Source organism: Pempheris klunzingeri, chromosome 7 (assembly GCF_042242105.1).
Source record: "Pempheris klunzingeri isolate RE-2024b chromosome 7, fPemKlu1.hap1, whole genome shotgun sequence".
Taxonomy (NCBI): Eukaryota; Metazoa; Chordata; class Actinopteri; order Acropomatiformes; family Pempheridae; genus Pempheris; species Pempheris klunzingeri.
In genome coordinates this window covers 3,593,387-3,621,381 of record NC_092018.1, presented here as the reverse complement: position 1 = coordinate 3,621,381, position 27,995 = coordinate 3,593,387, and the positions used below count along the sequence as shown (strand labels likewise).

Here is a 27,995-nt window from a genome sequence, read left to right as displayed (position 1 = left end):
TCGGCAGCTCTGCTTTTAAACAGGTGGAGTTCACGTGTGCAGCGGAAATGTAAAATCTCTCTGTGTTTTCTCTTCAAACCTTCACTGTGAATCACATCAAACCTGAAGCCTGAGACGTCTCGCTGAGTGTCTCGCTGACAGTGAGCTGCTGCTGCTGCTGCTGCTGTGACGATGATGGCGGCGGCGGTGCTGATAATGACGTTTTGTTTTTAGAGTCCGTGTGGTTTCAGGATCCTGCAGCGATCCAGGAAGAGCAGGGGATTGTGGGAGATGCGGTGTCCCAGCGGCGTCAGAAGAGACAGACTTTCTTCTTCAGGTTGTTCCTCTTCCAGAGAGAGAGGCTGTCGAACTCCTCGATGGACATCCCGAAAACGCTGTAGAACTCCTCCTGAGAGAGGTGTCTCTGCAGGGGCGAGAGACATACAGACAGACAGGGACAGAGAGAGAGAGAGAGAGAGAGAGAGAGAGCATGTCACAAAGACAGACAGATTTCAGTGCAACATACCTCTATTAATCTATTTTTTTCCTTTTACCTCCAGTCTGGTTCTGTCCACACCGGGGGGCAGTTTGCTCCGTCCTCTGTGGGTCACCACCAGCAACTCATAGGGATAGATCTAAACAGGTCAATCAATCAGCCAATCAATCAACAACTAGCATTTTGTAATAATGACCACTGCTCGCTGTACATTATTACACAGCTTCATAGTAAAGGAATCAACAGTTGGAGACAAACTACTGATTTAAAAACAATATTATTGCTTTAGAATGATTTTATTGCTCCTGTTACCATAGCAACGGTCTGTTATATAGAAATTACAGTCACAAGGGACACAATTTGGGTGAACCGACCCCTAATACATAAATTATTAGTGTGTGTTATTATAACAAACACTCTGCTGTTACCTTTTGTTCCAACATGCTGGGGAGAGAGTTTCCTCTGTCCATCCTGGAGTCTCCATTCTGACAAACACACAAACAAACACACTCATATAATCACATTAAGATCAGTAACACAGACACTTCATCTATTAATGATTAGATAATATGTGAACATGAATGAATCAGACTGTACCTGAAGATCTGCAGGGAGAGAGAGACAGAGAGAATAAAAAATATATTATTTACAACCTCACAGTCAGAAAAGTACTGATCTCTTCTACGTAAGTAAAAGTACAAATAAAACAGTGTATAAATACTTTGTTTACTGGAGTAGAGCTACGAAAGAAACAGAAAGAGTAAAACTACTCATTTTTAGGGCTCAAGTATCAAAATCAGAATAATGAAAATAATTGAATGTTATTCAATAATGTGCTGATATGGCAATAAAAAGGGTCAAACAATCAAATGTACATATACAGCAAGGTTATCAGAGCTAACTAGAACTAAACTAAAAGCTAAAACTGGGTCTGAACAAAACATTACAAAGCATAAAAACTAGACTTAAGAAAAAACCCAAAACTAACTGAAATGATATTGTGGACTAAAGAAGACAGAAAATCTTTTATTCTTTGTCAATTTGATTAAATTTGTTAACACAACAAATATGATAATAGCCAATAGTGAAGATGTTGAACTAAAACTAATGAAGATTGAACAAAAACTAAGCATTTTTAAACAATAAAAAATAAACTGAAAGCAAACCCACAATGGAAACCAGCTGAAACTACACTGAATTTAAAAACACTAATAAAATACAAAATACAAAATAAAAACAATAATAACTCTGACATACAGTATATATATATACATGTATGTATATTTAAAATATACTAGTCGTGTGACTTCGTACCTGCAGGAGTTTTCTCAGACGAGCTGAACTCTGCCGACTGCAGCTGAAAACGAACACAGACGTGTTTTTATCACCGTCATCATTAAGCTGCGCTGTGATTGGTGTTCGGCTACAAACACTCACCCTGGACAGGCCGCTCTTAGAGGATGCTGGGAAATACACAGACTTTGAGGCGTTGGACCCTGCAGAGGAGGAAGTCCAAGATATGAGTTAAACAGAGAAGATTAACTCCTCTCATCACAAATCAATGACAGTAAAGGGCTGTCCACAAAAATAAAGACAACTATAACGATCGTTAAGAGAAATATGATGAACGATAGAAACACTGACAGCCGATCAAACTTACAGACTGTATAAAAGAAGTGGACCCAGAGCCATAAACCTACAGTCTTTCTAATGTCCAGCAGGGGGCGACTCTGCTGGCTCCAAACAGAAGTCTGATTGGAAGTCAATGAGAAAATGAGTCGACTTCTCTCCTGATTTATCAGCTCAGTGAGCATTTTACTGATGAGTTTCTGGTCTCAGTCTCTAGTTTACAGTCTTCTTCAGCACAGCAGGACGTTCATTTAGTAAATTATGGTCCCATTTAGAGGAAAATAGTCATTTCTGGCTCCAAAAAACCAAATAGAGTCCTGATTCATAAACGACGTGCAGCACAAAATCCTGCGCACATCTTGAGGTGAAATTAGGCTCCACAGTGACTCAGATTCATAAATCAGTGCGGATGCTTGTATCATCACCGTTATAGTTATCTGTCTCAGTGTGGACGACACTTTACTCTGTTATTCAGCTGGAGGAGTCTGATGGTGGAGGTCAGCGGAGATCAAACCAGTGATTAGTGATGTGGTGTGTAATGGTGATAATGAACATGAATGAAAGAGCGACATTATTTATCGACAAAAAGTTCTATAGGAAGTTGTTAAATTAATTTTTTTCTCTTGAGAAGCTTCATTTCAATTCAAACTTAGATAATTTTAAGATGCATTTTGTTCCTGTGATCTGTGTAATGATATTGAATGTACTGCAAACTTCACTTTATGTTGTCTGTTACCATCCCGACCACATGGTGTCACCAGAGCTGTGTGTGTGTGTGTGTGTGTGTGTGTGTGTGTGTGTGTGTGTGTGTGTGTGTGTGTGTGTGTATAGTTATGAGAACAGATTTTGGTTTTACACCAGTGTTATGAGGACATTTTGCCTGGTCCTCACAACAAAAGGCCATTTGAGGGATAAGACTTGTTTTTAAATGGTTAAACCTCAACAGTTAGAATTGGGTTAAGACATTTCAATTAATTACATTTCTTCTTATACTCTGTATTGTAAATATCTCCACTTATTCTTTATATCTTTATGTTTTATACTCCTGTCTCTGGCCCCACTGCACCAGGCCTCCTTGGCCATAAACCTGATTCAGATTCTGGTTTAACGCACCACCGTGTTGGCTGCGGTCCGGCAGCGAGCGAGTTTTCCTCCTCAGAGGAGCTGCAGATTTCTCCAGCTCCTCCTTCAGGATGATTTTCCCCAGATTAGACTGAATCTGTGGAGACAAAGAGGGAGATAAATGTTTTAATAACCAGCAGCGCAGAGCTTTGACATCCATGTCTGATACGCAGGTGTTTTCTTTACTGTAGATACTGTAGATGGATCAATCGATCAGTCCCCCCAGATCCTATAACAACAAGTAATCGGTACCTTGTTGAGTTCTTGTTTCTGAAGAGCTCTGAGTCCCCACAGCTCATCAGCCAGCTCTCCATCCTCCTCCTCATCTTCCTCTCTCTGCTCCTTCTTCCTCCACTCCTTCTCTACAGAGAGGAGAGGAGAGGAGAGGAGAGGAGAGGAGAGGAGAGGAGAGGAGAGGAGAGGAGGAGACAGTGTGATTAAAACATGACTGGACGCAGCTGAACAGGATTTTCTCATCAGAAACTTGAAAATCTTTCCAATGTGTTAGTGTTGGTGTGTGTTTTGTTTTCAGTTCATGCTGTGTTCAAACTGTTAAATGAACAGAAGGTCAAACAAACTAATAGACTGTCAAAGAAGAAAAGAAAACAAATGAAGAAACTGGCAAACAACAAGAAAAGGAAACAAACTGAAAAAACAAACAAATTAATGAACAAACAAGCTAATAAACGTACCAGCGTGTCTGTTCAAGACGCCCTGAGCAAGAAACCAGAATACTTTCATACCAAAAGCCAATAAAATGTTTAGCACTTGTGTTTTTACTTCTATATTATTAATAATTTTTGTTTGTGTGTGTGTGTGTGTGTGCTGGTCCGGGTCGTACCAATCACAGCCAGGGAGGGGGGGCAGGGCCAGTAGTCGGTCTCTATCTTGGAGGGCAGGTTGGGGTCCGGAGGCTGAGCGGCTGGAAACTTTGACGACTCGATGATCAGATCCTCGATGTGTTTCCCCTGAGGGACCTGAGAGGACGACATCTCTGTGCACAACACACACACACACACACACACACACACACACACAATAAAATAAAACAATAAAAAAATGTAGCTTCAGATTTCCTCACAACTCGCACTTTGGCAGTATTGCCTTTGTTACTTTATGCCAGTTGAGCAATTTGAATTGAAAATTGAAAATGACTGAGCTTAGCTTAGCTTAGCTTAGTTTAGCTTAGCTTAGCGGAGGGAAACAGCTAGCCTAGCGCTGTCCGAAGCTCAAACACACACCCAACAACACCTTCAAAAAACACCAAATAACACGAAGCATCTTGTTTGTTTGATCCATGAACAGAAATGTCAAAGCAACAGATTTAGGAGTTAAACGCAGGTATTTTTGGTCACGCCAGGCTTCATTACCAGTCTACCTATTAGTTAGCTAATTAGTTAGCATGCTAAACATGATCGGTGGTTAAAACCATATTTAATTCACATTCCCGTCCAGCACAGTAATTTACCTGGAAATGGTAAAGTGTATAACTGTGAAACACACCTTGTTTGTAGATGGGAGGCTTCCTGTATATGTTGGAGCCATTTTCTGAGAGAAAGACAAGAAGATATCAAGATGTAGGAAATAGAAGTAGAAGAAGAAGTAGAAGAGGAGAGCTAATGGTGGATATACTATGTTTTTTAAAAAAAACACAAAACATGAACAAATATTTTTGATGGCGATCCCTTAAATTTGGTCAATAAAGACAAACAGTAAACAAGACAAATATAAACCTGGCAGCACCCTCTCTCTCTGGATAAACAAAGTAATGATGAACCTGTTTCTGTTACTTATTGACCAAAATATACAGTGATACAGCTATATGATCAATAAGATAAAATAATATCATTAACACCAATGTATTGGTTACTAAATAAAAGTACAGAAGAGAAAAGTGAGAGAGGAGCAGAGGGAAAAGCATTAAAAGTTATTCACCAGGCCTGTGGAAGTGATGCACGCCGCTCTTGGAAGCAGAGGAGTGAGTGTGTGCTGTGTTTGGCGTGTTGGGTGTGTTTGGCGTGTTTGGCGTGGACGGTGTGTGTGTGCTGTGTGTTCTGCTGGTCTGGATGGTGGAGCAAGGGGAGGAATCTCCAGGAGACCGGTTCTCCAGCCACTCCCGGGACTCCTTCTGGAAACACAGAGGAACCCAGACAGACTCAGACAGACATCCCTGCATAACATATTTAACATTTTAATATTTGATCATATCATTTACATACATTTGACATATTTTGGTGTTTAAATGACTGGAGGGTACAAAAAGGTTTTGAAAATAGTCCAGTAGATCACCTCAGCCAGCAGCCACCAAACGGGCTGCAATGGCTGCAACATAATCCTTTGTGGCAACAGCACCTGATCACAGTAGGTCCACTAAAAGTGCTTGTTTGATCCACTGACAGGCTCAGAGTGTTATTCTAAGTGTGTGACAGCATCATGGAAAGGATCCCTACAGAGAGAGACCTGGAAGATCCTTTTGGTTTAACCACAAACAGCCTTTATGTCGCTCCTTTCAAACACACCAGACGCCATTGACAAAAACAGTAATTTTAACTTGCCGAACGCAGGAGATGCTGGTTTACTTCTGCCTCGATTTGTTAGTTTGTTTTGTTATTGTGTGATTTTGGTGTTTTAAACGATTCAGCTCAGAATTCAACACAATATTTGTGTAACAAAAAAAACTAGCCGATTCAGGAAAATCACTGTTTTTGTCACTGGAGTGTTTGAAAGGAGCGACATAAAGGCTGTTTGTGGTAAAGTAAAACTGATCTTCCAGGTCTCTCTCTGTAGGGATCCTTTCCATAATGCTGTCACACACTTATAGAATAACACTCTGAGCCTGTCAGTGGATAAAACAAGCACTTTTAGTGGATCTACTGTGATCAGGTGCTGTTGCCACAAAGGATTAAAGTTGCAGCCACTGAAGCCTGTTCATGACTGACTCGTGGCTCTGGTCTGGCTCTACTTTTGTACCTACCAGTCATTTAGACACAATAATTTGTGGAGCCAATTTCACTGTGAGCTTTGACCTTTGACCTGCTCACTAATGGCTGTAAAGTTGGTGATAGGAGCTAAATTTGCTGTTGAAGTCACAGCAGGTCTCTCTGGACGTGAACATAAACCAAAACCTTTAAGAATAGTTTGTCTTAATGATGATGTGTGGAGGGAGGGAGGGAGGGAGGGAGGGAGTCTTACCTCCGGGGAGGCAGGAGGGGAGATGGAGCGAGGAGACAAGGACCTCTGAGGAGGACAGAGCACAAAGATAGATTAAACACTCAAACATAGAAATAGATTCACAGAACGTGACCAGCGACCGCAGTTTGTGCATCATAAAGGTACTTTCTGCTTTTCCTTTCAATAAAACTGATGTATTTGTAATAATGTTGAGGTTTGGACTGTTGGTTGGATAAAATGAGTCACTTTGGGTCATTGTGACGACATTATTCTCTATTTGTAGAATTTTAGAAAGCAAACAATCAGCATCCATAATGAAAATAATCACTAGTTTCAGTCTGATACAAAATAGTTTGAAAGTAATTCACATTTTACTGCTTTTACTTTTAATACTTTAAGTATTGTGTTGTGTTAGTACTTTTACTGCAGTAAAGCATTTGAATACTTTTGTTCACTTGAGGAACATAAAATATTCTGGTTGTGTCCTTTAGATTCAGACGAAAGACGATTGATTTGTCTTTGAAAATCACTTTTTCCTGACGACAAAGTTCCTCAGCTGGACTCTCAGGGACATTTCAGTCACATGGTCACGAGTCTCTCGGTCACCAGGGCAGGTTTACTGAGGTGTAAATGTGTCGATACACACAAACACACACACACACACTGTATGTCGGCTTTTTAAGCACACACAGGCAGGCTGTCTATTATTATTCACACACACACACACACACACACACACTGGGTGTCAGCTGTGGTAACGAGCTGTCCGGCCTCTGAGCAGAAGATTGATGTCTCATGTCGCAGCCAGACGCAGAGCCAACCAACCGGCAAACTAACCGACTGCCAGACCAGCCGCCGTCTGCTTTCACACCAACTGCCTCTCTAACGCCTTGAAATCGAGCTAAGATAAGCTAAACACAACCTGGACCCACCTCTGTACACACAGAGGTGATGCTGACATCCAGCTGAAACGTCTTAAACAAGAGGAAATGTCGGACTGCTCCTTTAGGTCTTGAACAACAACGTCTTAGCCTCTCGGGACTTTTACTGTCCGTCACGTTGGCTCCTAATGACGATGTACATCTTTAAAAACAGCTCACATGTGTAGTAACATTTAAAAGCAAGACTCTGTCATTCAAATCAGTTTCAATTCAGAAAATAGTGGATTTGTTGGGGCCTATTTTCAGTGGCGGATTAATCCAGATTTGGTGATGTACTGAGTATTTATGGCGTGTGTGTGCGACTGAGTCAAAATAAACTACAGTGTGTGTGTGTGTGTGTACAAATATAAAAGTTAGTGTACATTAACCTAGAACTAACTAAATCAGGCTCTGATACACACACAGCTCTTATTAGTAGATATGTTCAGTGTTTGATTGATCTGCACATGAGATCTGATCAGACGTGTCAAACATCACCAGACTTCTATTGTAAAAACCCTCATTTTAAATCACCTCCAGTGGACTGTAGCTGTAGTGCGGCTGGTAGATCATCAGATCTGGTCTCTCTATATCCAGGATGGCTTTGTCTCTTGGTAACGCTGCCAAGTCCTTATAGCCGATAACCCCGTCCTCCACTCTGGCCTGGACGGGGGCAGGAGGAAGGGGGGAGGGGCAGAGACCCAGAGATTACAGATTACTGCCTCAAGATTAATCTGAAGGATAATATAACTTGATCTGTGTGTATGTGTGTGTGTGTGTGTTTTACCACAATGGCGGCAGCAGGGGATCCTGGGACACTGGACCCTCTCAGCGACAACACACTCCCTGGAGACGTCTGAGCCAGCTGCTGCTAACACACACACACCAGGTACAGAGGTCAGAGGTCAACCATAAACTGATATTCAGTTAAATGGAAGCAGACAACGGCTAACGAAGGAATCGGTGAAGATAATTTAGGTTTCTTCTCGGTGAAATCACCACTTTGAGGCTTTAATTTATCTGAACCTCAATCCAAAAAGCAGCCGCGTGAGGACAAACTATAAAGAAAAACAACATTATTGATAAAATAAAAATAAATATCTAAAATTGGCTCTTATTATCATCAGTTATGAAAACTGGATCGTTTATGTGTTATTTCTCATTGATTTTACTATTTGAATTCAGCCTATTTAGCTTAATGTCATTAGTTCTGCAGGTATTTGGTCATTAACCAAAGTATCGGACAGCGTCCTGATCAAGCTCATCCTTCAGTATCAATACTTCATTTTTTACTCCCAGGTTTGGTATTTATCAAGACTATTCTTCTCACACAGTCGACCATCACAAGCAGAAATGAGAGGAAACACTTTAAACTGTTCAATATCAAGTAAAAACAGCAGTTTACCTTTGGCATCATCCTGACTGCTGATTGGTCAGTTCCTGAGTGAGAGACACAAACGCAACACGGCGATATATTACAGATATACTGTTTGTGGCAATATATTTATTATATCACAGTATACTGCAAGTAAAACTGAACAAACTGGTAAGAGAAGAAGTTGGCCAGCATCTGACCGTGTGTGTGTGTGTGTGTGTGTGTGTGTGTGTGTGTGTAGTGAGTCAGCTGTAAAACAGAAATGTGCTGCAGAGGCTTTCTATGACGGACGGCTGCTGGACCAGAGCCCTGCATACATCAGAGTTCAGCCAGTTACAGGCTGAATAAAGTTTTTATAACTTTATTTATTTATTTATAATTAACTTGATTATGGGGCATCTCATTTAAGATTTAAATATTAATCATTAAATAGTATTACATATGATTAATTAGATATAATTATTATTATTAAATATCAAATATTGCCCACTATGACTGAAAAACTCTGACTGTGTTGAAGTGAAAAGGGAAAAAATCTAAATATCTTACTGCCAGTCAGGTTAAAAAGGTTGAAAATATGGACTTGAATATGAGGATGTTTTGGAGGAAGTTTTTCTACTTAAAATTTTAACAATTTTATGAACAAATTTAAAGGAGCAGTCCAACATTTTGGTTAAACTTCCTATTTTCTCCCCCCGCTTCCAGTCTTTGTGCTAAGCTACGCTAAACACCTGCTGTCCCCGTTGTGGTTCTGAGACATTTGAACAAGACAAATATTTGGAAAATGTATGTAAATGATGGAAGGATTGTTATTTTTTATCAGTTTATTTTGTGTATGTAAATCTCAGACAGTTAACACAACTGTCAGTGTACAGGGCTCTGCTGCAGCTGCTGGGTTGCCAGTTCTGCATTGTCTGATGTGACCGACAGACACAAAGGGATTATTCCAGAGTCCACAGCTTTGTCCAGCACACACACACACACACACACATAAATACACACAGGTGGAAGTCTGGGTAACATGCGGTCAGCAATGGGAAAAGCCCTGCACACACACACACACACACACACACACACACACAATGAAACACAGTGTGTGTGTGTGTGTGTGTGTGTGTAGGTGTGTAGGTGTGTGTGTGTTCATACCTCAGGGAGAATAAGGGATCATGTCTGTATGTGTTTGTCTTCAGCCTCATCAGAACCTGGAACACACACATACCTGCATTAAATCATTACAATTAAATACAATAACGTAATATAGAGATTTTTCCTGTTGTTCTATTCATTGCGACGTCTAAATTTTGAAATACAATGTGGCTGCAAACCTTTTTAAAGGCAACACATGCTTAAGTGTTTGTAATTTACATAAAACAATTACACATAATCTCCTAATAATGAATACACACATAATACCACGTACTTTATTGTAGTTTGGCATTAAAATTAAAGTTAAATTCAACTTTTCATTCAAATAAAAGATCAAATCAAACCCATGTAAATATTTACTCATTACTATTCTTTTATTAGAAACTTTATTCTTTATATTTGTTGAATTATTTGTGAACAAATGTCATATATCTGTATGTTCAGCTGACTAACATACTAACTAGGTTACACTTGCAGTTAATTGCCATTAATCAACTTTCATCTAAAATGAATACACAAGTACATATTCAGAAAGACGGACAGAGCCACAGTGCTGATATCAGAGTTTTGTTGTAATCTTTTCATATTTCTGTCTGCAGAGTTTCAGATTTTCTGCAGATTTGACAGATTCTGGTATAGATCCTGGTCTCTGACACTGCCCCCCCCCCTCCTGTATTGATCTCTGCTGGTGTCATGTGACTCTGAATAATTAATACGTTAATATGTGGTTCACTGGGAGCTGTGGTCACTTTTCTCCAGTAGGAAACAGAGAGCGCCAGACTATTTTCTACTAAAAGATCTAAACACGTTTCCGACTGACTTCAGTGCATTTTAAATTCTTTTGAACCTGTAAAATCTCTCTGAGAAGTTACATTTATAAAGTTCTAAATTGTTTTTTCCCAGTTACAAATCACTGTCTTGTTACAGTTCAGATGTCTATTACCTCTAGCAGAGACACATTTCACCTCTAAACTGTTTTCATTAGTGTTCAAATGATCCAGTAAATCACAAGAGTCCGAACACTGAGAGCATATTTTTATAGGACATCTTTGTTTTTCCTTCTTTACCCTCCCATTAATAATCTCACCCCTTCGTTGGGAACCACTGAACTTGTGTCCGTCTGTACATAAAGCACTTTAAACTGTCTCCACCTGGAGCAGCTACAGCAGCAGCATGTTATTTATCATAATTTAGCCACAGTGGCTTTTCCTGCAAAACAAGTGCCTCAACTTTGGATACTTACTTAATGCTTTTACTTAATTCTGATTTAAAATGCAGGATTTTTTACACGTCATCACCACGGATGTATTAATATAAGAGCTGGACACCAAACTGAAGATGGCGCCTGTTCTGTCCAATAAGAACTGTCTATCTTCCAGGTTAGGTGAATACTGAATATGTGCGGTGGTGTGTATCCCATCATGCCTCTGGCCCAGCCGGACCGGCTCGTCTCTCATCACGTGACACCATCGACCCCCGAAAGGCTTTTTTCCATCGACTCATATTGTGAAAGAGTCACTTGCGAAATGACCCGTTTCACCATCAGAACTCGATCCATTTGTTCCGATAACATTGGGAAAGTCTCGAAGAGCCGCACAGTTAAATCATTTTATCACCATTCAAGCTAGCAGGTCTCTTTATTCGTCCGTGGCACCACAGCGGTGACGTCATTTAAGATCACAGAAACATTAAACCTCTGTGGCTTTAAAATACACAATACAAAGACTGATAATTGACTATTGATAATTATACCCAGAGGCGTCCTGTCAACAGTTTTACAGACACCTCCATTACAGTGGTGGTCTGTGGGGAAAAGGCCTTTAGGGACACGGGGAATTACCGCAAGTGACCACATGGAGAGACTGGAAGCAAGGCTGAGCGGTGCGAAGGTATCCAGTTCTCATATGAGCCTACATCCATGATAATCCATTGTATTTTTGCATTCATATATTTAACTTAAAAGTCCCACATTATGCAAAATGCACTTTTTTATGGGATCAGCAGACCAACTAACTCCAGTTCACCTCGCTGTCCACCTTTGTTTTTCACCTCAATAACGGCTAGACTAAGAGTAAAGTTCCCAGTAACACAAAGACGTGTGTTCTAAAACAGGCTGAGCAGAAATGTTCCCTGAACATTAAACTATGTAAAACTGCTCTACACTGCTCTATACTCTCTGTTTTTATTTCTCGCTGTGTTACTTACTGGAGAATGTCGTTTTAAAAATGGCCGCCCTCACTGGGGGACAGACAGCAAAGTGCTCTTGTAGCCTAAACGCCAAAACAGTAGCCGCCTCCATTCACCGCTTCTTTGGACAGAGAGAGATCTCTGCGTGTCCCAAGAGAGAGATCAATTACAATCAAATGGCTCCCGGTGATCAATAATCTGATCAATAGACTGGAGGAATCAGGTATCAGTTCCTCCTCCCTGCAGCAGAGCAGTTTTGTACGTAAATACAATTCTGAGGTACTTGTACTTAATTTGAGTGTTTAATTTTCTACAACTCTGCTACAAATCATTTATTTGGCTGTAGTTAAATTACAAACAGAGAAAAAAAAATGTAGACAAAATATGAATCAACTAATAAATGTATTATCATGACACCTAGCAGTATATAAAATAGCTTCAACATCAAAGTGATGAACACATTAATGCATCAATAATACTAATCCAAACATATATTTATACAGTATATATATATATTATTGTGAAATTAGCTATTTTGCATAATGAGTACTTTTACTCTCGTTTATTTTGTAATACTAAAACTACTTTCTCTAAAATACTATCAGAGCTCTAATGCATCTAATGACTGCATTTTGTAACAGAATGTCTCAATAAATCAGTTATTTCTTAATTGTCAAACAGGCCACATTATTTTCAAAATAAAATGTGCCATACTACAACTTTTAGAGGAGGAGGAAGAACAAAAACACACTGTTGGGCAAGAAAAACTTAAAATAAGATTTCCAACAAAAATCCCACACAGTAAAAAGCTGAATTGAATCTCTGCTCTCATAGAACACAAAATAATAACGTCTCTTTGTGTGAAGTGAATGATGGATGATTTGGTCAGTGAAACAAAATCTGGTCCACTTACATCTTTGCACTCGATTTTCTCGCTGCAGCGCAGATTCTTCAGCTCAGCCGTCTGCTGAAAGGAAACCAAAGAAAGAGCTTTAGGAAGTCAGGAAGAGGAGATGAGAGCAGCAGACTGACTGACCAAACAGCTTAATCCTGCAGAATGAGAAGTAAAATCTGTGCAGCAGACAGGTGAGCTCAGTGCTGCTACAGTCCAGGTGAGATAAACCTGAGATTTAAGCAGAATCACAGCGGACGAGGAGCTCACGTGTCAGAGCAGGTTAAACATCTCTCATGTTTCACCATCAGACCCTCACAACGACTCTCCGTTAGAATCGGCAGATATTTGAATGGAGTTCTGCGCGGTGGCCCGAGCCATTCTCCTCTTGCTTGTTTGCTCTGCGTCTATTTTCAGATTCACGCTTCCTTTCCAGGAAGTCGACGCTGTTGCTAAGCGACAGTTCTGGCTGGAGATGAACGGCGTGAGTTTGGCCTGAAAATGAAATCTGCTCCAGTCTGACAAAATGACTGAAAACACAACGTTTCACCAGAGTTTAACTGTGACACTGACAGATATTTTAATAACGTGCCGCCATGTTGTAGGTGTAGAAACAGCCCATGAAGTCTGAAGTTTGGGATCTGCAGATCTGGGATCAGACATTAACATAAAACAGTGAGAGGCAAAGCCAAATATGTCTGTTATAAAAGAAAATCAAGATGTTGCCACAGTTTTAATGAGAAAACAGCTAACATGTCTGATGAGGGAATGACGGGAGACAAAATGGTGATTCAGTGTTGTGATTATGAGGCTGCTGTGGATATTTGGTTATTCTCTGTCCAAATTACCCTGAAAGGAGCCGCAACTGGCAGCCATTTTATACTAAATGTCTCTGTCAGTGATCTACGCTCTACTTAATAAAGGTCTAAGGATTTGATTTTGAATTATACTTTAGTTGTTTTTCTATTTCTGAAAAATGTGTCCGGTGCTTGTTTCGGTTTATGGTGTCTGTAACATGAGTAAATCACATGCTGAACACACCTGGGACGCGTTACTTATCGACGTTATTTTGTAGTTTATTAAGTAACTGAAGTCACCATTCGTTCTGTTCACGCTCTGATTGAATAATTCAGATATTATTTCAGACATTTGCTGTTAATGTTGCTCTTCTGCTGAGAACTCGCTCATGAATTTAGATCTAAATGACGTAATCAGAATATAAACTTCACCTTAAAAAACATGCAATATTAATTTATTCATATTAAGTGAATGCAGCTGTTTTCAATTAAGTTATTTCAGTCGTGTCCTGGTTGATTTGCAGCGTTCTCTGTTTTGTATGTATGCTTGTATGTATGTAACATGCTGTATATTCTGTCTACATCCACGGTCGTCTTAGGCTGCATCGTTCCACTCTGCATCACTGCACTACTGTCTTCACATCGTCTTTGATAGTTTTTACATATATACTTTTATACACATCTATATATTTGCATTGTGCACACAGGATAAATGTTTATGCTTCAGCTAAATGTGCTTTGTTCAGCTTGTTTCCCTGTTTGTCTGTTTATGTGTAAGTACATAAGAGTGGTGGAAAAAATCTGATTCCTTGTATGTGTTCACACACTTGGCGAATGAAGCTGATTCTGATTCATTTCTCACTTCAGCTGACCTTGCAGTCAGTTCCAAGTTTATTCGCAGGGATACCAGTGTTCACAGTTTATGTGGTGAAATCTGCAGAAAAACCCTTGAAAAAATAGCTGGCAGAAGACTGTCTCAGCTCTTTCAGTCTCCAGTGATTCGTTCCCTGAATGCACCACACAGTGAACATGAGTCCTGGGTGATAGCGAGCAGCTCAAACTGCTGGAATCAGGCCCAGCGAGATGAAAAGTAAAGCCGAACTGTCGATCAGTTAAAAACACTCAAAAGCCTTTAAAAACCACCGTTCATCTCCGATATTTGGTGAGGAAGCTTTAAAAATATTGATAATTATAAACAGAGTTTGGCGAGTTTATCAAAGCAGGAGCAGTTCCACTTCATGGATGAACTGATTAATGAACTGATTCTAGCGATTGTGGAAAGAACTGAACACTGAAAGAAAAGCTGCTTTGTATATCACCAGCTGAGCTCTCAGAGCCACCGTACATTTATGTATCAAAGCTGGAATTGATCACATTTGATCCTCCGGTGCCAAAACACAGCTGAATGTGCCGACAATCAGGAAACAAAAAGTTCCGACTCAACTAAACTTGTCGTTTCCAGGTATTTCAAACACACCTGTATTTATATAAATATATCTAAATCAGTGTTTGTTCTCGTTCAGCAGGTCTATGAGTCTGCCGGGACAGGAGATAACTCAGTGGAATGCTGGGAGATATCTGAAGGTTGCTAGGTTACCAAACCCAGCCGTCCAATCAGCTGGCAGGAATGTGGGAGAGACAAAGAGAGAGATGCTGCACTAAAATAGACCTCCCACCATCAGACCACCCCAACGCTGACAGGGTGTGTGTGTGTGTTTGTGTGTGTGTCCATCATATTGTTTCTGATACAACACACACACACACACACACACACACACACACACACACACACACACACACACACACACACACACACACACACAGTGCAGGGGTCACAATCTAAGGTAAACCCCACCCGACTGTCACGCCTGAGAGTTTAAATCAAACTTCCTCCTGCCCCACAGATGTGATGACACGTCGTCCTGACTAAGTTTTTGGGTGAACCCACGTCCTCTACAGCGGTCAGTGATCTCCTACATTTCCCAGAATTCCCTCCACAGACGCAGAGTGGAGGAACTCCAGCTCGGTGCTTTCAGCTGGTCGTGTGTAGGAGGAGAAAGTGATGGTTAAAGTGTGAGTCTCACTCCTGACTAAAAACACAAACCCTGAGCCAGAAATGATAAAAAATAAATTAAAAAAACAGCAGAATCTGTCTGTAGAAGAGGAGGATTTTTACAGCGTGTGCTGAAACTAAGTCACAGCAGAAATCCTGCATCAGTTTATAGGTAAAGATTTAAAGATTTGGCACCAGACACGACAAAATGATGACTTAAATAAGGAAATATCTGATTTAAAACCCGGCTCATGTATACTAAACATCATGGAGGAAGTATGTAAAATCTTTACTAAGGTAAAAGCTGAAACACCACACTTTAAACACGATGAATAATAATATAATAAACAAAACAGAATCACATGTTTGTAGCGTTGCTTCCTGTGAGATCATTAACTGTCTGTAAGAAGTAGACGGAGCCACCTCACTGGTTTATGGACCGCCATTTTGAAGCCTCGATTTTGGCTTTACAGGCGCCGCCATCTTTGATTTTTGGAGCCATAGGTGATGATTCGTTCCACATAAACCCCCTCTGATTGGTTATTCAGTCCCGTCTTAAAGCATAACCTCCTCTATCGTCTATTTTCCTCTGAATGGGACCATAATTCACCAAATGAACATCCTGCTGTGTTGAAGAAGACTGTAAACTAGCGACAGAGACCATAAACTCTGTTTCTAAAGCTGTCAGACAAACAGCAGAAGCACAAAGTAACAGTACTTCAGTAAATGTACTTAGTTACCTAACAGCAGGGGTGCGTTTACTGACTGTTAACTTTCCCGGGTGGCGTCTGTCTGTCTTCCTCTCTCTTTGTGTTCGCACGTAAATTATCTCGTTAATATCTCCGAGGGGGTCGTTAGTGCCGGTCACTGCTTTTTAACACAGAAAAGACACACTGAGGTCCTGAGAACGTGCAGACCTTTATTTACTGCTGCCACAGCACACACACACACACACACACACACACACACAGCTCTATAACTTGATGTTTGACTCTGTATACAAACAACCAGCAAAATTCACCTGAAGTCCTATTTCGTCCACTGATCTACTACATGTAAAGTTTTCATTCCTCTGTGGTGCGTTCAAGGACACTCTGACATCTGTAGACTGCCGTGGCCGAACAAATAACCAATTCTGATTCATATTTTTGAGCATTTCTTTTTACCATTTTAGTTGTGAATCTTTGCTGGATTCTTGGTTTTATCCTTTATTGTTCTGCTCTAGTTATTGATTATGAAAGAATTAGACATTTGGATTAAGTGTCTGGATTAAAGTGGACCATCTTCAGTCCACTGAGACCAAGATCCACAGCAGGAGAGGAGAGAGAGCTAAGCTAACCCAGCTAGCGCCCAACGCTGCTACTAGCTAATGTCTGGGCAGTGGCAAGATCACAGAGACCTGATCCACGACTTCACAGAGACCTGATCTACAGAGACCTGATCCACATCTTAACAAAGACCTGATCCACGTCTTTACAGAGACCTGATCCACATCTTAACAAAGACCTGATCTACAGAGACCTGATCCACGTCTTTACAGAGACCTGATCCACATCTTAACAAAGACCTGATCTACAGAGACCTGATCCACGTCTTTACAGAGACCTGATCCACATTTTTACAGAGACCTAATCCACGTTTTACAGAGACCTGATCCACATCTTTACAGAGACCTGATCCACGTCTTCACAGAGACCTGATCCACATCTTTACAGAGACCTGATCCACATCTTCACAGAGACCTGATCCACGTTTTACAGAGACCTGATCCACATCTTTACAGAGACCTGATCCACGTCTTCACAGAGACCTGATCCACATCTTTACAGAGACCTGATCCACGTCTTTACAGAGACCTGATCCACATCTTTACAGAGACCCGATCCACATCTTTACAGAGACCTGATCTACAGAGACCTAATCCAAGTCTTTACAGAGACCTGATCCACGTCTCAAAAGAGCCCTGATCCACGTCTTAACAAAGACCTGATTCATGTCTTAACAGAGACCTGATCTACAGAGACCTGATCCACGTCTTCACAGAGACCTGATCTACAGAGACCTGATCCAAGTCTTTACAGAGACCTGATCCACGTCTTCACAGAGACCTGATCTACAGAGACCTGATCCAAGTCTTTACAGAGACCTGATCTACAGAGACCTGATCCACATCTTTACAGAGACCTGATCCACATCTTAACAAAGACCTGATCCATGTCTTGACAGAGACCTGATCCATGTCGTCACAGAGAACTGATCCACATCTTTACAAAGACCTGATCCACATCTTATAGAGCCCTGATCCACATCTTAACAAAAACCTGATCCAAATCAGAGACCTGATCGACAGAGACCTGATCCACATCTTTACAGAGACCCGATCGACAGAGACCTGATCCACATCTTTACAGAGACCTGATCCACATCTTCACAGAGACCTGATCCACATCTTCACAGAGACCTGATCCACATCTTCACAGAGACCTGATCTACAGAGACCTGATCCACGTCTTCACAGAGACCTGAACCACATCTTCACAGAGACCTGATCCACATCTTCACAGAGACCTGATCCACATCTTCACAGAGACCTGATTTACAGAGACCTGAACCACATCTTCACAGAGACCTGATCTACAGAGACCTGATCCATGACTTTACAGAGACCTGATCTACAGAGACCTGATCCCCATCTTCACAGAGACCTGATCTACAGAGACCTGATCCACGTCTTCACAGAGACCTGATCCACGTCTTCACAGAGACCTGAACCACATCTTCACAGAGACCTGATCCACATCTTCACAGAGACCTGATCCACGTCTTCACAGAGACCTGATCTACAGAGACCTGATCCATGACTTCACAGAGACCTGATCTACATCTTAGGTGCAGTCATATAAACTATTCAATGTTTTATCATTTAATGATGATTTGAACATTTGAAAATTGTGACCGATCTCTAGTTTGTGCCAAATTTGAAAAAAATAAAACTCCCTCCAGGTGTTTCTGAGACGTCACAATCAAGTCTTTAACTGGGAGCATAAAATAAAGAAAACCACTGGACTGATGACTTTTATCATTGTCGTTTTGTTGTTGCTTAGAAAGGTTTCACGTTGAGCAGATGATTCTTCAGAATCAAATGAGTGTCCATTAACGGCAGAACTACACGACAAAACATAAAATGGCAACTAAAAGCACAGCAGAACCATTTAGGGCACAAACAAACACGTTTATCTGCAGCTCCAAGCTCAACATTTTCTGTCCTGTTTCCACCAGCGGGCTCGGAGCTGCACAAACGCTCCTCCTCTGAATGTTTTGTCCTGCTGGGTTTCGTGCTGTTTGTCTCATTAAGAGTTTTTGTTGAGTCGTGATGCAGTAAAATGTAAAACGTGTTGATGCCTCGAGCTGTAAGTGGGTCACAGACTGAAAACCGCTGAGTCACGGCTTCACAGCTCTGACTGATTACTCCCATTCTCACCCTCCAAACATCTACCGAGCTTTAAATGTTCCCTCCTGCAACATTTTCACACCAAAACGTGTTGGCATTTCCTGATTAGAGCGCTAGACGAAGAAGGCACAGACACAGATGATGAAGAGCTGCTTCATCAACAGCAGCAGTGATGGACAGAAACTGAATCAGTAGACATGCTAACATACTGAATGTTTACATATTACAGTAGCATACTAACATAAATCTACTGAATAGTCCTGAGGCTAAACTCTTACTGAAGTAAAAGTGCAGAGGTATAATCAGACAGATGTACCCAGAGTATCAGTAATGGCTCCTCTGTATCAATCGGAAATCCATAGGAAGGAGGGATGCTAACATGCTAACGTGCCGAATGTTAAGATGCTACACTAGCATGCTAAAAAACATGATGATAACATAAATCTACTCTATTGTCCTGAGGTTAAAATCCTACTTAAAGTAATGTCAGTAAGATGTACTCAAAGTATCTGTAATATAAGTACTTTGGTGTCCTCTGAATCATAGGGAACTCAAAAGCTCACGGGAAATGATGCTATTATTGTATGCTAATGCTAATATATTTGTATAGTCCTGAGGTTAAAATTCTACTGAAGTAAAAGTATTATCAGTAAGACATATTCAAAGTATCAGTAGTATAAATACTTTTGCAGTAAAATGCTTCATCTGTAACCCTGGGAAATCCATAGGAAGGAGGCATGCTAACATGCTAACATGCTGAATGTTGTCAACACTAGCATGCTAAAAAACATGATGCCAACGTAAATCTAACGTATAGTCCTGAGGTTAAAATCCTGAGTCCTGAGATGACTAATGGGAGAGGAAAGGAGCACAAACAAATGCAAATTGCAGCTTGTTTGTTGCAGATTTGGTGAACTGGCTTCCTTGTTCAGATCTGTAAAATGTTTCCTGGATTAATTATATAATTTGCTACTAATGGCGGTAGGTTGCTTTGCCGTTACGCGTGGCGCACAAAAATCCACTGTACTAGTTTAGATGATATTATACAAAAAAGGTATGAACATAAAATGACACTATATGTTTCTTTTTCAGTCCTGTGGATCAACTTTGCAACCAACATTTAACACACCAAGCTGACGCTACGGTTGTTAGTGCATTACCAGGTTAACTCCTCTAGAAGGTCCAGTAAAAGGCCGCTAAAGACGTGAATCATGGGAAGACAAGATGGACAAATCATCTTTTATGAAGGCGTCACTGCACACGAGCATTATCCCTCCTGACCAACAACAACTTTTGATTTTTGATACTCAATAAAAGCTATTTACATAACTGTGAGAGTTGACGAAAATCACTTCCACGGGGCATTCAGACAAGTTATTATGGATAATACTAATATAGGTTTGGATGAATCATTATTACGTAACAGACCTGTAATACAACACATCACCTCCTGTGGTCAGTGGGTGCATGCTAATAAACTACCATGCTAAATGTAGCGCCACATTCAGGCCAAACTTCATTCACACATTTTTCACAAACTACATCTTCCAAATACTGAAGGTCCTGGTTCAAAGACGTTCAAGACTGCAAAGCAGTGTGGCTGATTGGTCAGACGAAATAAATCACTCTCATTGATCAGTAATGTCATGGACAGTAAACACGACTGGCCGCAAGTCACCTTCATCTATTAAGTTTCGTTCTCACTCAGTTACAGGAAATCAAAAGACAGTTACAGCAGGCTGTGTGTGTGTGTGTGTGTGTGTGTGTGTGTGTGTGTGTGTTGGCAGGCTTTTATCTCTGCTCACAAACATGTGACCACACCCGGTCTGTCATCATTAAGGCTGCTGTTATTGGCTGACGGTGACGACATGACGGCGTCTGTGTAACGTCTTCGAGACGCTTGTGGTGACGCTCTGATTGACGGGAGCTGAAGGGACGATTATTGTGTTTCCACACTCCCTCATTTCTTTGCCTACCTCCTTTTTTCCTTTCCTATGCACTCATTTCTTTTTCCTCCTCCTTTCCTTGTCTTCCTCATGTTTCCTGTCCCCATCTCCTCCTTTGACAAGCTCCTTATTTCCTTTCTTTATTCCTTATCCCACACTTTCTTTCCCAACCTCCTCCTCTTTCTGCCTTTCTCTGAATCTGTGCATCAGTTCTCTGCCTCCCCGTCGTCCATTAATTCCTGATAATGGACACCTCGCCAGGAATTATCCTGTACTTACCCGCTTGCTAGCTAGCTTCATTATTAGCCTTGATGGCTTGATGGATCCATGTTGCCTGGCAACATTGCATAGGTTTAGGTTAGGTTATGGTTAGTACTTAGTAGAGGTGTTAAGTAACTAAGTTATCATAGCAGCTGCGGCTGATAGCTTATAATAAATCAACATTATTAACACTGAAGCATCAATATTAGAGCAGCATGCTTCTCTTGTAGCTGCTCCAGGTGGAGACAGGTGGTCAGAGGTCACCTGGCAGAGATCTGTACTCTACTCACTGCACGTTTCTGGTTGTAAATGTTGAGATTCTTTGCTTACATTGTGTTGCCTTTTCTGCATGAATTGTGAATTTAGTTTATTATTATTATTATTATTATTAATAATTTCTTTCTGTGCCTCCTTCACACCGTCCAGCTGTGTGTTAGGAACACACCTGTACTGTGTGATCAGCTGTAGTTGATCACACCTGTATCATGTGACTGCTACAGGGATGTTTCTGAGAGGTCTGTCACGTGACGGGGGGCTCGGAGGAAGGTGCATGAGGTGATGGTTGGATATCAGAGGAGAGAAGAAGGTGTTGTTCTGAATAAAGCACCTTCGTCTGTCATATCAGCAAACACACTCAACTTAAAATTCCTGCAGTGGAGAATCAACTGACAGAGTGGATGGCAGCCTGAACGCCTGCAGCCAAAACAACACCCCCCTACACACACACACACACACACACACACACACACACACACACACACACACACACACACACACACACACACACACACACACACACACACACACACACACACACACACCAGCAGCAGCAGCAGCACCACCAGCACTGGCTCTGCCCGTGGCCTCATTCCTGCGGCATCAACAACCCCCCCGCGGCCCCCCCTCAGCCCCCTGCTGCTCTCAGAGATAAGAGCCGAGGCCTCCGTCTGCTGCAGTAACAGACTGGATTCAACCCACACTGCTTATTAAAGGGACATTTAGCATTTTTTTCCCCCAACCTGTGGATTTAACAGTGCATCAGAACAATAACGTCTAAGCACCTGAAGCAGTGTCTCCCAACCTGGGGGGTCGTGGCCCTTAAAGGATCACAAAATAAATATGAGTCTTTAAGTTTGATTTATCTGTAATTTTAGTTTTTTGTGAATTATTTGTCTACTTCTTCTTCAGGACTCAAAAGTCCATCCATCCATTTTCTGACTCCAGAGACGTCCCTCTTCCAAACATCGTTTTCCGGCTCCTCCATGGGAATCCCGAGGTGTTCCCCCGGGCTAGTTAATGTGCCCAGAAAACCTCCAGAGGAGCATTTGTTGAACCTGAATCTCAACTGGCTCCTTTCAACATAAAGGAGCTGCCGAGCCAAAGGAGGAGCCTTGTTTCAGCTGCTTGTATCCGCGATCTTGTTCTTTCAGTCACGAAGCAAAGCTCGGACCGAGCAGTATCACCGCTTTACCGTTTTCCCCTCACTGTGAGCAAAATCTAGAGATACTTGAACTTCTCACTTGGGGCAGCAACTCAAGCCCAGCCCCTTTTGGTTAAACTGGTCACAAACTGTGACGAGGGCTCGCTTCAAGCCAGAAAGGCTCAGAACAAACGAGCTACAGGATGTCCGGACACACAGATTGATTGGTTAAGAGAGTGTGGACAGACTGATGACCTACTTTACTCTCTAATCGTTGATTCTAATGAGGAAAGATGCAGCACAGAATACACGTTTTGTTTTTGGGCCCTGACCTGATCTGAATCTGAATATTATTGAATATCTGCTGATCTGGATCAAACTACAAACTTAAAATTAGATCAGAAAGAACTAAGTTCATCCTGAAAGAAATGTTTACTGAGGTGTTAAAGAGTAAACTACTTCTGGGTCACTACGGTGCCACCCGTCCACCACCATACTCTATTTTCATGCACACGCCACTGTCATGTATAAACTACGGGTTCACATGCTTGGAATGATGTGACCAGTGGGATGCAGCTTCAGTGCACCATCAAAAAGTCAATGAAGTCATTACCGCCCGTCCGGCCCTGTCTCTGTGCTCTGTGGGAGGGCGTGCTGCGTTAGTGCTCTGGGACCTCACCGACCTGACCGGACCACCTGGTCCACTTCCTCTTTCCCCACACGTATTCGACATTCCCTGCACTCAGCGTGCACCCTCCGCTGCCCGTGAAGCCGCCCAGCACGGACTACGCTTTGAGATGAAAAAGAGGTAAAACGGGTCCAATAGGAAGATTGGCGGCTTGATCCACAGCTCCATGTCGAAATGTCCTTGTGGCTGATTATGATTTTATTATATTTATGGCTTTTATTTCACATTAACATGCAAGCAGCATTTACTTATTCTAATTTTACTCATTTTATAGACTGTCAGGTGGTTCAGTTTACTGTTTAGCAATGAATTGTGTTTAATTGAATTATCAATCCCATTATTTGTAAAGTAACTTTAGCTGTCAGGTAAATGTAGTGAAGTAGAAAGTAAGAGAGCAATATTTAAGTATAAAGTAGCATAAAATCTAAATAGTAGTACCAGTACCTAAAGCATAAGTACCTTAGAATTAAATACAGCGCTTAAGTAACCACATGAGCAGCCGACTAAAGAGGGATTCAAACTAGCAACCTCCCAGCAGCATCAGTCAGAGGACCTTCTCTACTCCTGCTTTCTATTTCTGCTGCAGTAGAGTCTCAGTGGAGAAAAGTTTCTATTGTATAACACGAGTGAAGATGACTCATGTGTCCAGAAATAGAGGAGAGCGCCCACGCAGCACTGAGACGTTCAGGGGCTGTACGAGTACAGGACATCTCCAAACTGTGAATGCTCCTTGAACGCTCAACATTTTATACATTAAAGGACAAAACAAATTGGGAGAGCAAGAGGTGACTGTTACGCAAAATGACCACAAAGAGACGCAAAAAGACCATAAAGAGACAAGAAATGACCATGAAGAGACGCAAAAAGACCACAAAGAGACAAGAAATGACCATAAAGAGATGCAAAAAGACCACAAAGAGACGCAAAAAGACCATAAAGAGACGCAAAAAGACCACAAAGAGACAAGAAAAGACCATAAAGAGACGCAAAAAGACCATAAAGAGACCCAAAATGACCATATAGAGACAAAAAATGACCATAAAGAGACACAAAAAGACCATAAAGAGACCCAAAACGACCATAAAGAGACAAGAAATTACCATAAAGAGATGCAAAAAGACCATAAAGAGACACAAAAAGACCATAAAGAGACGCAAAACGACCATAAAGAGACAAGAAATTATCATAAAGAGACCGAAAATTACCATAAAGAGACAAAAAATGACCATAAAGAGACGCAAAAAGACCATAAAGAGACCCAAAAAGACCATTAGACCCAAAACGACCATAAAGAGACAAGAAATTACCATAAAGAGATGCAAAAAGACCATAAAGAGACAAAAAATGACCATAAAGAGATGCAAAACAACCATAAAGAGACAAAAAATTATCATAAAGAGACCCAAAATTACCATAAAGAGACAAAAAATGACCATAAAGAGACGCAAAAAGACCATAAAGAGACGCAAAATGACCACAAAGAGACCAGAAATTACCATAAAGAGACAAAAAATGACCACGAAGAGACAAAAAAAATCACACAGACGCAAAATGACAACAAACCGATGCAAAATGACCACAAAGTGACAAAAAATTACTACAAAGAGACGCAAAACGACCATAAAGAGACAAGAAACGACCACAGAGAGAAAAAAAACTACAGGGAAATCTATCGATCTATCTATCTATCTATCTATCTATCTATCTATCTGGTATGTGTGTGTCCGCAGCTGATCTCTCAAACTAAAGCCAAATATCTTCTGTGCACATTTCTATCTGTTTGCTGAACCACTTCTCATTGTTGTGGGGATTAAATTCAGGTTTTGAACAACCTGTTTTATCGGCTGACTGACTGACTCCTCGCTCCTCTGAAGGCCACCAGTCATCAGCAGCTGCTTCAGTTTGACATCGCAGAGCAAAAAGCAAGCAAACAGGCCTCACCTCGTCTGTTTTGGCCTTTAACGGGGCTCAAAAACAGACATCAAGAGGAAAGTTTGAGCCTCTCCGACATGAATAAATCCCTGTTTCACCGCCGGTGTTAACAGCTGAAGTCTGTTCCCCCATCAGATAGTGTTTCCTGAAGTGCCCTCCACAGTTATATGGTTACTTATAGTTAAGTTTGGGTTAGTTATGGTTAGGTTAGTTTATGGTTAAGCACTTTTCCAGTTTTCATTATGGATTAATCTGCTGATTATTTCCGCCTTTAATCCATCGATTTAATCATTTAGTTTGTAAAAAGTCTGAAAACAGTGAAAAATGTCGTCCAACCAACTGTCCAAACCTCAATATTATTAAAAATACATTAAGATAATCATAATAATTAAAAGACTCAAGTAAATTAGAAACAAGTACCTCAGATTTAATGCATATGTAATAATAATCTGAGAGAGAATATAATATATAACAGCACAACAGTCATTGGACACTTTTCTGCCTTTTATACCTTTTAATACTATTTTCCTGATTATACTTACACACCTTTACCTTTTCAATACAGTACTTTTACCTTGTGGTATTAGTACGTATTAGTACTTCCTCCACCACTTTGTATTATTATATTTCTACAGTATTTCACATTAACAAAAGAGGCTCCTCATGTGTACTGAGGCTGAAATTAAAATCCTCAATATGGAGAGATTTAACTACAGCACAGTCTGCCACACACACACACACACACACACACACACACACACACACACACACACACACACACACACACACACACACACACACACACACACACACACACACACACACACACAGGTTCTTTCTAGCTCCCACAGGACTGCAAACCCATTATTCACAGCTACAGTAGGTTCAATAGGACGGAGAGTCATCAGTTAGTCTGCCTGTTACAGTTCACATTATGAGCTGTTTATGTGTGACCTCACATCTCAGGGGGGAGGGGGGGTCGTGACCTCTGACCTCCAATAATACATTTGGGAAAAAGACCAAAAAAGAAAAGAAAGTTGTATGTTTTGATGATTTAAATCAAATCCATCCATGAGCAAGAAGAGGCTCTGTTGTTCGGCGTTTCCATGACGACGACGCCTCCATCCCACGTCCCCGCTGAGTTCATATGAATCCACATAAATCGACGCAGCTCGTCCCTGCGGCTTCACCGCTTTCACTCACAACCAGAATATCTCCCTGAAACACTACCAGGTGTGTGTGTGTGTGTGTGGAGGGTAAACCCGGATGCGTGCACACACACACACACACACACACACACACACGTGAGCCCATGGAGGAAGTGCTCATGAACATTTTAGGGACAGAGTGCAGGTGTGGAGGCGGCGTGATGAAGCACTTTGACGTGTTTTTGACAGTAAAAAAGGGACTTTAATAAGAGACCCAGTCTGTATAAATAAAGATATATGAATATAAGAGATAAATAAAACAACAGTGTAAACTCATTATAAAATACCATAGATAGATAGATTTCCCTTTCTTCTAGGATATCATAGAGATATTTTAGATATCACAAGTATTATCCTGTGAAATAACAGGAACAGTTTAGAGATTTTATGGGACTATCATGGGGAGGATTTCAGAGAGGAGGCCGGCCGGCAGATGTTGTGATGCTGGGTGAGGAGGAGGAGGAGGAGGAGGAGGAGAGAGAGGGGGGGGGGAGTGTTACATAAAACCATCCTCTCCTTTTTAATCCTCCATCCTCCATCGTGCTCACTTTCCAGCAGCATCTTACATAACTTCAGCCCGCCGCGCAGAAACCTGAATCACACCTGATTATATCCCCACCAGCTGATAATTAAACGCTGTGTGTGTGTGAGTGTGTGTGTTTGTGTGTGTGTGTGTCGGGGGGGTTATGTTCTTTACGGTAACGCGGAGGGAGTGAGGGGGGACGTGAGAGCGTCTGTGCCCCGCTGCGGCGCACCGCAGCCCGGCGTGTCACCGCGCCGGCTCCCCCGGACAAGGTCGACCACAGCCGGCAGAGAGAGGTGCCGAACTCCCGCTAAAAAACCCGGCATTTTATTCCTACAACATCTTTATAGTAATATCTCTATTGTGTGCACGCCAGGAGGTTTATTTCAATCCTAACTTCACTTTGCAGTTTTGCTGGACACCACAACATCGATCGTACATCACTAGAATATTCCCATAATAATCCCACAGTGTATTTTACATGATGCGCGCATTATTTAACAAATACAGGATATTCAGGCGATGATATTTGTATAATCGTCTACATGAGGACTTGCAGGTTTGCTGGTCATTACAGGAGGGTTATTACAGGTGACATCTGCGGTCACATATGGAGACACATGTTAGATTTAAACCCACAGCAGGACAGCAGGAGGTGCATCTTACCTGAGTGCTTGTTGTTACCGGTGTTTGTCAGAAACATCCAGCAGCTCCGTCATCAACTGTTTCTCACTGCGCTCAGTCCCAAATATAGTCTGAGTGTGTGTGTGTGTGTGTGTGTGTGTGTGTGTGATAGCAG

General features: G+C 41.3%; 1 protein-coding gene across 1 annotated transcript; it reads right to left on the bottom strand.

Annotated features, from left to right (window-relative positions):
* Positions 1-48: 48 nt before the first annotated feature.
* LOC139204036 (dematin-like) lies at positions 49-27,939 on the bottom strand. The gene is made up of 18 exons (XM_070833981.1): positions 27,863-27,939; positions 12,939-12,992; positions 9,839-9,894; positions 8,723-8,757; positions 8,105-8,188; positions 7,852-7,980; positions 6,419-6,463; positions 5,162-5,354; positions 4,730-4,774; positions 4,068-4,220; positions 3,479-3,588; positions 3,218-3,323; positions 1,913-1,971; positions 1,790-1,832; positions 1,073-1,080; positions 904-960; positions 534-614; positions 49-403 (listed from the first exon to the last, which is right to left on the bottom strand). The coding sequence occupies exons 4-18, from the start codon at positions 8,732-8,734 to the stop codon at positions 290-292; spliced, it is 1,239 nt and encodes a 412-aa protein (XP_070690082.1). The 5' UTR covers positions 8,735-8,757; positions 9,839-9,894; positions 12,939-12,992; positions 27,863-27,939; the 3' UTR covers positions 49-289.
* Between the last annotated feature and the right edge of the window lie 56 nt (positions 27,940-27,995).

What these genes read in the sequence shown, in the direction of transcription:
- LOC139204036 (XM_070833981.1), bottom strand. An exon ending in GCCTCCCATCTACAAACAAG is followed by an intron (nt 4,221 to 4,729) that starts GTGTGTTTCACA and finishes TGTTGTGCACAG; the next exon opens with AGATGTCGTCCTCTCAGGTC. An exon ending in CCAGCATGTTGGAACAAAAG is followed by an intron (nt 615 to 903) that starts GTAACAGCAGAG and finishes TGACCTGTTTAG; the next exon opens with ATCTATCCCTATGAGTTGCT.